Source organism: Nematostella vectensis, chromosome 3, assembly GCF_932526225.1.
Source record: "Nematostella vectensis chromosome 3, jaNemVect1.1, whole genome shotgun sequence".
Taxonomy (NCBI): Eukaryota; Metazoa; Cnidaria; class Anthozoa; order Actiniaria; family Edwardsiidae; genus Nematostella; species Nematostella vectensis.
The window spans coordinates 11,154,153-11,165,559 of NC_064036.1; the positions used below are offsets into that span (position 1 = coordinate 11,154,153).

At 39.6% G+C, this 11,407-nt stretch overlaps 1 protein-coding gene across 1 annotated transcript in view; it reads right to left on the reverse strand.

Moving 5' to 3' along the window:
* The window catches only part of LOC5519976 (vacuolar protein sorting-associated protein 18 homolog), a 23,374-nt gene extending 13,620 nt beyond the window's left edge, over nt 1-9,754 (reverse strand). The window contains exons 1-20 of the mRNA XM_032364970.2: nt 9,662-9,754; nt 8,842-8,915; nt 8,249-8,358; nt 7,805-7,953; nt 7,460-7,544; nt 7,211-7,284; nt 6,768-6,886; nt 6,106-6,191; nt 5,822-5,920; nt 5,054-5,135; nt 3,900-3,989; nt 3,574-3,634; nt 3,212-3,312; nt 2,918-2,978; nt 2,747-2,811; nt 2,240-2,375; nt 1,748-1,900; nt 1,311-1,404; nt 814-887; nt 525-680 (exon numbers count right to left, since the gene is read on the reverse strand). Of these exons, the coding sequence (XP_032220861.2) occupies nt 525-680; nt 814-887; nt 1,311-1,404; nt 1,748-1,900; nt 2,240-2,375; nt 2,747-2,811; nt 2,918-2,978; nt 3,212-3,312; nt 3,574-3,634; nt 3,900-3,989; nt 5,054-5,135; nt 5,822-5,920; nt 6,106-6,191; nt 6,768-6,886; nt 7,211-7,284; nt 7,460-7,544; nt 7,805-7,953; nt 8,249-8,358; nt 8,842-8,915; nt 9,662-9,754 (1,962 nt within the window). The remainder of the gene's footprint in view (nt 1-524; nt 681-813; nt 888-1,310; nt 1,405-1,747; nt 1,901-2,239; nt 2,376-2,746; nt 2,812-2,917; nt 2,979-3,211; nt 3,313-3,573; nt 3,635-3,899; nt 3,990-5,053; nt 5,136-5,821; nt 5,921-6,105; nt 6,192-6,767; nt 6,887-7,210; nt 7,285-7,459; nt 7,545-7,804; nt 7,954-8,248; nt 8,359-8,841; nt 8,916-9,661) is intronic.
* Nucleotides 9,755-11,407: the final 1,653 nt, after the last annotated feature.

Consider the following 11,407-nt stretch of genomic DNA (forward strand, 5'->3'; position numbering starts at 1 on the left):
ACAGCGTGTAAAAGGTTGTAGTATAAATAGCGGCACGTTACAGTCATGCTCTTTTTGCTCTTGCGGTGACGTAACGAGATATAATGTCCGCGAGGTGAAATAATAACAGATTGCTGTCATCTCTTTTTTTTAAGGCGAGCACACTCTTGATAACCCCATGTCCATGTCCAACGTGACCTAAAAATGTTTTTCTACATCCAATTTTAAAACTTTTCTCGACAAAACCTATTACAAAATCCACTATTCATGAATCTCTTAGGCTTGTGAGTACTTCTCAATGCCTATACAGTATATCTGTTTTCTAGTATAGGGATCTCCCATCTTTTTAATTCTCTGAACAAGCCTATCTAAAATTCTCAAATTTCTTGGCTTGTTAGTACTTCTCAAAGACAATATTTCCACCACTTTTTTCTATTATACGGAGATCCCATTTTTAAACCTCTCTGAACCTATTTCAAATTCATATTGGCATAGGCCGGCACAGGAGTTTATAGGTTAACAAACCAATTCTAAAACACGCCTACCTGGATAGTTTTGCCCTGCTGGTGATAGTGCACGAGTGAGGGAATAAGCTTCCTAGGGTCCAGTCTCCCTTTCTTCTCAATCCAAGCGCTGACTGTTTGTTTAGGGATATGCTGCATGAGGACTGGGGAGAATTTGTAGTAAAGCTCTGTGTCGGCCTAAAGTAAAAAGCACTCGTTACTGCAAGTCTTGAAAAAGAAATAGAACTAGTTAAAGCATCTATCCTTATCTCTCACTACGGGCCGTCAAATTATAAAATAATGCCTCTCTGAAAAAGAAAAGGTTTCTTGCCTGTTTTGTAAGGACCCCAAGGGCTGCTGGGTAATCGTCATGTTGGACATGGTGGTTGATCACGTGCTCATAATCTGTTATATTTAAACAACAGCAACATCAATTAAAGCAGCAACAACGACAACAAAAACAGCAAGAACAACAGCAGAAGTCACAACAAAGACAATGGCAATAACAACAACTACTAAAGCAATAACAAGTTCAAATCTTTGATTGTTTTGCTACCCACTCTAAAGAAAGTTGAAATATAACATACAATATAAAAATATACGTATAAAACAGCAAACCTATCAGCAACAGCAGTAACGACATGGACAATGTAAAACGTTTGGAGAGCCTATAAAAGTGTTTTCGTCGAAGTGACCCGTGACCCACTTTTTGGCGAAGGGGTAGAGGGGAGGGGAGGTGTGTATATGCTCCCCACCCCCCCCCCCCCCCCCCGCACACAAACAGTAGCTAGGAGACAGTCCCACGACCAGTATGATTGTTCGACATACCTTCCATCAACATCGCGAAAAATACAAGATTCTCGACGTCGCCGTGACTGGCAATCAGGTCGTACGCTGTTTTTCTGTTCTGGTCAAGGCAGGCCTGATAGAAGAATAATACATCAAAATAAATTTAGGAAGCAAATCACTTGTCTTGTACCTTGAATGCTAAAAAAAAATTGGCGTAGACACAACGTTGTCGAGTGGGAGGCATCATACGTAGCCTGCTTGAAGCCGTTTGCCCCGGCCAGAAAGAAATATGATGGCGCCAACAGCTCGACGTTATTGAATACATTATAGGTTGGCGCTTTGTGTAGCCGCCATACATCCCACACTATCCAGCTTAAGTCGACTAATTTAGTGGGATTTGTTGAGGGGGTAAACCGAAGAACCTGGGGAAAAATTCGAGTAGCAAAGGTGGAGAACCCGGAATCACAAACACACACCTTGACTTTAATCTGAGCCAAGAATCTCCTAAACTCCGTCTGCAGTTTTTCTCTCTCCGCGGCAGCAGTGTCTTCATACTCCTTCAGCTGACCAAGGTTATTTAAGTAGAGCTCGATCAGCCACATCACAATCATCGTCATCTGGGTCTGGTCCTAGCCGGGCAAACAGCAAAAGACGCTTTCTTTGAACCAACACACAAACATTTGGGAAGTTGACAGAGTAATCGGCTTAAATTCTCAGAACAGTTTATCTATCCTGATCTAGGAACCATATGTTATTTTCTCTTGAACATTATTTTGTAGGCTCACATTGGTATTTCATTTTCAATTCTTTTACTAGCACACGACTTTCTGGTCCTAAAGTGGGAAACAGCAAATATATTTTCTCGTAGCATTCAAATCGACCAATGTGGCTAACATTTTTTGCACTTCACACTCTTAATGTCGCAATGCTGTTCGTCGTCGAGAATTTGTTTTAAGAACTATGCTCACCTGGGGTTTTAAGCCTTCTAGTTTCTTGATTAAGAACATCCTGAGAGCTTGCCGGTCTTCCACGTGAATGAACTTCAAGGCAACTTCTTCAAACGACACTTGGGTCTCCGCGTAGCACTTCGCCGCAGCCGTGTAACTAAAAGTCAAATTGTTTATAAAAGTCAGTAAGGGCACATTACCATTAAAACCGTAGCTTGTGTAGCAAGCATTTCCGCGAATAGCTCTCGAAAAACTGATCAAGCTCGGTCAAACTTTCCGCTGAACCCCACGAGGACTATACAAGCTACAGAACTATGCCGCAGCCTTTTAGCTACTGTATACAGTAAGTAAGACACAGGTATTTGGGATACTAACAATACTTGAATCATAGAAATTTGCTGTGCCGTAAACAAGCAAGGGAATGGGAAAAAAAATATTGGGACTGTCTTTTCCCAGCACATTCACCTGTATTTTTAGCTCTTGTTGTGAAAATGGTCATTCTTACCGACTTCCAAATTATTCTCTCACCTTTTCTTATCAAACATGTCCTCTGCTTGTTTCCTTAACACTTTATCCAGGTTTGCGGGGTTGTCCTGTAAGCGTAGATAAGGAAGATAATAAGTTTTTTATTGTTAAGCCACACGATTTTACCAAGCAAATCACAATGAATAATTTTCATTAGTTTTCTATAACATTTACCTGACAGTAGTTCTTTGCCAGTTCAAACTCCCCTTTGTTGAGATACATTTTCCACACATCTCTGTAAAATAGGACACAATGTTTTTCGCACGTTCTCGAGTATGTGCTATAGACAATAGGACAATTATACGATTCCTGTGCTCCATTATCATTTTTGCATGCGTCTGCCCTCTGATGATCTACAGACGACATCATAGCGTGTCATGAACAAAAAAGTATGCAAGAGGCGCAGCCTGTGCGTCAGTTTCTCAACCAATCAGAGCGCGAGTTTCAAGTGCATTTTCTCTTGATCACCTGCTTTCCTTGTTGATCTGATACTCGAATATCACAGTATCTGAGAAGATCCAAACTGTCTTCTTTACCATGTCTAGAGACATCCTACGCATGGCGCCATACTAAACAAATCAAGGAAAGCATTAGCAAAGCCTCGGTCAAACGGAGGAGAGGGAGTTGATGAGAGATGAGAAACCCTCAACAATGCACAAATCGGACATGAGGGCTGAGGAGAGTCTTTGAAGCTTGATCTTGTAAGAGTTAAAAATAAAGAAATGATATTTTCTGAAGAGGCCACATATGCTGACACGCTAATACAGTGGTCCACCTGTGACTTCTGCTGATGAGCCTTTGAGGGTCGCTTTCAGTGCAGTCAAACTTACCCGAGGCGGCAGAATATCCTCAAACACCACTTCTTCACTGAGCAAAGAAACAGCCTCAAATCTGTATAAAGAAAACCTCTTTATACCTCTGCCACATGGGCATACGAAACTTTATACACTGGAGACTTGAATACACTTTTTATCATGTTTGTTATATTATTGAGGTGCTCCCCCTCCCCCTGATTTGGCTCCCTTGGTGAGCAGCTCGTCCCTGGCCCCACACTACTTCACGGCTCATCTCGGAAACCCGCTAAGTTAGTTATTTGACTACCCCTTATCATAATTAATCAATGTATATAAAGTTGACAAGAGGTAAGTAGACAAACCTGTCCTTGTAGAGAAGCAGAGCATGGAAACCAGTGATTCCTACTGATAATGGCGGGACAGGCTCTTTACTGTCCCCTGAGGGCATGTAGCTTATAAGTAGTCAAGCAAAACTTACTTGAAAAACTTATTTGAAAAGAGTAGAAAGCAAACAGCAACATATTTTTTATGTCTTTACAACAACATGCTATTTTAACAAATTTTTGTCAATAGAGAATTTTCATTTCTGAGAACACGCTCTGCATTGTTAGACTTTTGCCTAGTGCACACTTTAGTGACATGACAACATAACAACATAGGCACGCACACTCTTTTAAGTCCGACATAACGACATACCGTAAATGACCTAATAAATGCCTGGGCTGTTTATTAAATTTCGATGGTCCGAGAGGGGTGTTCATTAGATAGGGGGTGTTTATTAGAAAGGGGCGTTCTTTACAAAATATGAAAATATAACAAATCTATTCAAGTGCAGTGGGGTTCTAGTCTCAGCCACGATCACTTTAAATTATAGCCTACGTAGCAAGTGTTTACCGTGCAACGAATGCAATGATTTAGCGGTGCAAGTATGCAGTAAGCGGAAACGAGAAGTAGGCCTTGTTATTCCTCGATGATGCACTGCGAGGACAAAACTAAAGAAAATTGCTGACATCCTAAGCAATGAGATCAGGAACGTTAGAGAGCAGTACCCTCATTTTGGACTTGGCTTTGAACAAGACGCTACTCGCTTACCCAGTGTTGATTAAGCAAGATGGCAATTAAAATAACAGTAATATATCCGGAATTCCTATGTTTTTTTAATGCTGGCAGGGAAGGGAGCGGGGGAGGGGAGGGGGTGTTTAATAGAGAGGGGCGTTTATTACAAACTTGTAAGCTTAGGAAGGGCGTTTATTAGATCAGAGGTGTTCTTTAGATAGGGGGCGTTTATTAGGTCATTTACAGTAGACATAATGACATAAAAGAAAAAACATGCTTTTTTCTTTTATGTCGTTATGTTCATGTTGTTATGTCTGGCTTCTGTCAAAATGTCGAACCATTCACACTTGAACATATGAACATAAGGGTGCATGCGCCTATGTCATTATGACGTTATGTCACTGGTGTGCACCAGGCATTAGACAGCTATAATGCTGTTACATGAAGATAAAAAGGATACACTAGTAATTTGGATTCTGTGATGACATTGTCTGTCAAGTCTTGTGCATTGAAGTCAAGTTTACCATAATAAATGCCACTTCCTATGGCAACAGAGAAACACAAGAGAATAAGTATGCAAATAGTATGTTATTTTTCATGTGACTTAAAACGAAAGGGGGGGCGAACATACTAAGGGATTGGCAACCAAAATGTTCAACCAAGAATGCTTGTGTGCTCTCACTTTAATCAAAGATATATGTGGCATTTTACTACAGTTTCAATATTCTATGAACTCTCATTAATAATTTCCAGCTGCTTATCTACATTCTGGCTGCTAATAATCAAACTGTATTACATTTGGTGCTTTGTGATTGGTCAGTTCCTTATGGAGATGTGGTTTGATTTAAAACCACTTAATAAATGCTGGCTAATGAAATGGCGATTTCAAATAAAAGAAGTCATAAGATGATTTTGCTGTTGGAAATTGTCAGTTTTTTTTAAAACTTTCTGTTTTAAAAAGGCATCATTTTTGTGCATGAATGTATAGACAGCACAAAAACTTGTCTTGGCATCTGTGGTCAAAATATTTAACCTATTTTATTCAGATAAGGCTATAAAATTATCCCTGTTTTGCTGATTGCCATAGAGAAGAGGGGGTACTGTTGATTTTCTCTAGATGCAACTCATGGCTTAATGTTTTTTGCTATTTCAAATTGCTTTCAAGATTGCATACAGCTTCCAAATGTTAGTAGGAATTTAGCTGTTTTAGAATCTTGTCTGTACATACCTGTGAGCCAAGCAAAGGAAGAAGGCAGAGCTCTTAGCTTGGGATAGTAACACACAAGCTCACCATGCGACAAAGTCCCTGGCATCTCATGAAATGGTGCTGGAATTGAACAGTGTTAAAATATTCATACTGTAGAGAGAATAGATAAAACAATAAGGGTGCACTGTGATTATGATAGTGGTGTGATTATGTAGGTGCCGAAGATGTGATGATCTACTTTAAGTTTGATTATAATCATCTATGATAAGATGCTGATGGTCTTATGTTATGTGGGTGTGACTTACCAGGACTGTTTTCGTAGTCAACAAACAAGGGAACAAATGACAGAGGGTCAGAACTGGATACCTCGCCAATAAACTGATAAAGGCGGCTGCAATAGGCCAAAATACCACAGTCAGAATATCAAACTAAAAATGATATATAGAGTCCGGCTCCTCAACCTACTGACAACAACCTTTTAGAGGTTAGGGAAGAGGGTTTTTATGTACTATCCTGCTCCAAAGGGGAAAGTAAAGAAGGTAAGGGATGGACTGATAATTCCTTTCTTGTGTGAGAACTGAGGAGAAACTGTTATATTACCTGTAAATAAATCAACACAAGGTTGGAATGACATGTTTTAAATCTAAAAAAAAGAGTAGCTTTGCTGCAATCGTAGCATTTGTCTGTTGGTCAGAGCAAAAAGGTCAGCAAAACTACTCTGTTTTCAAAAGAGTAAAACATGCTATTGATTTCAATTCTGTGTTTAACTATTTCCCTTATTCAACCTGGTCTGCACAGACCACCGTTTTTTGTAGCTTTTCTGTAGTCTTTCTAGTCATACCTGATATGTACTGTTATGTCTATTAAGGACACGTAAAGAAAATGGAAAGAAGAGATGAAAAGAATAAATGGGTGAGTGGGTAGTCTCATGAGGTTAGAGAGAAAAGTCATTATTGCTACAACGTACGTGAGAGAAGTGACCATGATGAGATAGCGTCTATCTGACTGGGGTGTGGCTGGAAACTTGTCAAACATGATGCCACAAATAGGTTCTTCTCTTTCTCCGCTAGAGTTGATGTTATACAACTAGTGGAAAACAAAAGATGGGCATAATAACAAACTTGCCTTACATACAGAACTATTGTTATACACAATCCAAAATTCTTCAGAGAGCCTTGTAAAAATTAAAGAGATACAGTCAGCTTCCTACTCTTATTATTGACATAGCTTCATCTTAGTGACTACAAATTTTGCCACTAAAAATGTAAAAAAGGATGATGCAAAAAGATGACAAAACGGCTTGCATAGCCTGACATAGCCAAGTCCCACATATAACAATCATTATTGCTCCAAAATGATTTCACATTAAAAATGGCTAAAAAAACTTACATCTCATATATCAAACAATACCTGTTTACAGAAGCGCTCTACTCCTCCCTGGAAAAACTTTTCCTCAGGTTCCAGCTCAGTCTCAAATAGCGAACCTGTATTAAGCAGGGATAGAGTATCAACAATGCAATTTTACAATACCGCAGTGTGACGAGGAAACTCAATGAATCCAGATGAGAGTCCTTAAACTCATCAAACCTGTATGCTATGTTAATAGTTACATACTACTTGTTGTAACTTAACTTACAAATTTAAAAAGCAATGGCATACCTGATGTAGTACCAAGCAGGATGGTTTGGGTTGAGCTCTCTGTCAACTTGGACTTGTTCCATGCAACAGCACTTATAAGATGGCCCTATTACAAGAGAGTAAAGAATTGTTTATCTAGATTCAAAAACAACTTTACAGCTTATCTTAAAAATATATTTCAAATGAAATGCCACGTGACTTAAATTATCATATTTAATTTTATTTATTTAGAGCACATGTATAATATCATGTGTGTTCAGTAGACTACTTCTGAAGTGCAGTAAACTGTATTCAAAGTTGCAGCAATTACTTTTAAGTAAAGCTAATTAAATGATGAGTCGCTCAAACATTGGAAACTCTACATACCCTCATTTTAGTCATTGGTTTGGGCTTTTTAGAATTTCTAGCCAAGTAGTACGACTCTTGTGACTTCATGCACACTATGAGATGTCGAGCAGTGGGGTCTATGAATATCCTGTGTATGGTATCATCTAATCTCTTGCACACTTCAACACCTTGAGAGGAAAACAAAATATTTCGTATCATTAACCATAAAGAAAATCAGAACATACAGAGATCAAATACACAGTTTGCTAGTGCTAGGTCCATGCCAGTAGAAATATAAACAGCAATAACAGAAACGCATTTATCATCCTCATTTGTAGTGCAATTACCATTGGAGAAGGGAATAAAAACAACATTACTATAAGCCATTCCGGGATATTTTTCTGGGGTCCCTGCAATCCCCTTCTCTACATACTTCCTCATGTATAGTACCCACTTAAACAGTTATATTCTAACAAAGCTTACTATCTATTTCTGATGTATTCGCTAAGTCAATCCTCATGATTACATTGGTGCTCAACCCAACAGCAACAGTGTTGTTACTCACAACCAAGTCCACCATATTGCTTGGTGGTCTAAAGTAAAGAAAAACAAATTATTAGTGTAGAAACTTCCACTGGACCCTAGCCCCTCAGTTTTCTTTCTAAAATTAGAAGGAAATAAGGGTGTGGCTGTGCCCCAGTCTCCTTAATGTCTCACTACCCCTCTCACTCCTTAATGTCTCACTACCCCTCACACCCCTTAACGTCTCACTATCCCTCTCACCCCTTAATGTCTCACTACCCCTCACACCCCTTAACGTCTCACTACCCCTCACACCCCTTAACGTCTCACTATCCCTCTCACCCCTTAATGTCTCACTATCCCTCTCACCCCTTAACGTCTCACTATCCCTCTCAACCCTTAATGTGCAAGCATCTAAACATTTTTGCATAAATCTCCAGAATTCATAGCCAGTTAAAATGCAAAAAAATATGGGAGATATGCATATCTATATTTTACAAACAGCAAACTTAGCAACAAAAATTGAAATAGTACAAGAAGTAAGAGGCTTTTACCTAAAGTTGATCTTCTGTCGTCTAAATATTGGTACTTCATCTTCAGTTTTCAGCTCCACAAAGCCTGTGCTTATCTGCATTTCATGAAAAAAGTATTAGAAAGAAAACAGGCCGTGCAGCCATAGACTAGATAACAATTGTTCTAGGTCTTATCCAGACTGATATACAAGGCGAAACGTGCTGCCACTTAATGTACATAAATCAGAGATGTTTACATTATGTTGCAAAGTACAAAAACTTTAAGCATATACAACCTTCCACAACAATATTTTTTTACAATGTAGCTTGGTGGGTTTGAGAGTTGAAATAGTATTTACAGCAGTCACCCGAGTCATAAGAGTAATACAGTCACCAGAGAGCCCTTTTTTGCAATTCTAAAAACAATCACGGACTTCTGTCTTCTGAGATCTTACTTGTGAAGCAAAGCCTGTATCACTGTACCACTACTATAGCATTGTTCACTTTTCTATTGCCTCGCCCAAGCAGAATTAGTAGGGGCTGTCAAAATCTAGGGCTGGGCATGGGGTAAAAGACATGAGGGGTAGGGTACGTGCTCGGGGTTAGATAAACTATTTAAGCTGGTAAAATAAAATAACAATAAAATGACTAGCTCAGAAATTTCCATATAATCAAAAAGACAAAATAATTTTGGTACAGAGTTCATAAGTTCTCAATACTCTGACAACCCATACGAGCCCGTGCATTGACGACAATCGCCAACCTCAGACATCGCTCAATTATTATCATGGGGATAGTTTTCCGTACAACTGTACGCGTGCCAAAGCAAACACCCTTAAGTATACAAGGATGTATTAGTTACCGGTTCTACTGTGTCTGGAGTGAGAAAGGGGTTGAGGGAATCCACTGCGCCCCGCGATGCTGCGAGTTCGTACTGGTCAAGAATCGACGCCATCTTGGAAATCGCCCTCTACTGCATAGCATCATGGGAGTTTTTATTTAGACAGGGAGCCCGGCACACATTCGGTTCGGGGAACAGAGCATCCTCGGTAGAGAAAATTTTTCCCTTCTATTTTTCCTTCTCTCTGTTTGTCGCGGCTCTTTGTCGCGGCGCGTGAGTAGTGAAACTTGGAGCCTCTGGAACCAGGGAAACTTTTAGCACCCGAATTACTACACGAGAATACACTCTTTTTTTTTATAAGAACGTCTAATTTTCAGTTGAAGCTGGGCCGTTATTTAGGGACTTTTTAAGGCTGAATATGTTTTTAACGATGTTCTTTAATTTTAGTGTATATAAGAATATAATACCCAATGATTTATTAGGAAGAGAATTACACTTAAATGATCAATAGCAATAATGTTACTATGACTTATATTACTATGATTAATATAGTTTAAAAAGCTTTTTTGGACACTCGTTTGGACCTAATATGATTTTAGATTAAAAATTTATGTATACCACCAGTCTACTTTTAGCTACCCTGGTTCCAGAGTCTCCTTTTTTCCTTCTCTCTGTTTAATGGCTCGTACAAGACCTTTTTTTCCTTTTCTCTGTTTGTCGCGGCTCTTTGTCGCGGCGCGTGAGTAGTGAAACTTGGAGCCTCTGTTACCAGGTAACTTTTAGCACTACACGAGTACTACACGAGAATACACTCTTTTTTTATGAGAACGTCTAATTTTCAGTTAAGGCTGGGCCGTTCTTATTTTTGGGACTTTTTAAGGCTGAATATGTTTTTAACGATGTTCTTTAATTTTAGTGTATATAAGAATATAATACCCAATGATTTATTAGGAAGAGAATTACACTAATGATCAATAGCAATAATAAGGTTGTTACTATGAGCACAATTTGATACTGCATTTTAGAACGCATCAAGAATAAAAAAGAAAAATTCTGCTATTTGAGCCACTGCATGTTCTTAGCATGTTCTTAAAATTTGGTGAAATCTCAGGCTGGGCGTTCTTATAAAAAAGGTTTTTATAAAAAAAAACACACACATACACAAATAGTGTATAAAGCCGCGCTGAGCAGCGCCAGCATATTGCTGTCGAAAACAGACAGCATTTCCAGCCCAGCAATTGCTGGCGCTATTTCTTGAAAGGCGCTTTGAAGTGGTTTGCCAACACTCTCTTGGACCGTCGAGCGGGGCGGTACCATTGTTGCTGGCCAATCTCAGGCCCGTACCCAGGGGGGTGGTGCAGGGAATGCGAACGCCCCCCCTCCCCCACAACTGCCAAGGTCCACTTTCGGTTTTCAATAGACGTGCTATTATTTGTAGACAAAATTATTAAGCATCAGCTAGATCACTCTGGTATGTAGTCAAATCCGACGATAAACGTCCCGTGGAGATACTGCAAAGGCATGGCCAGATTTTTTTATCAGCGAACACCCCCCCCCCCCCCCCCCCCCGGAAATATAAGGCCCACTTTTTTGGATTTCGCACCCTTTCCCCCACCCACCCTCCCCAAGAAAAATCCTGGGTACGGGCCTAAATCTTTACGCTTTTTCCACGAGCTTCACAATATACAAGACCTCCATATGGACCCTCCAGGAAAACTTTACATGCCGTAGGCGTAGGAAGGAATTCGGACCGTCAAATAGAAGAAA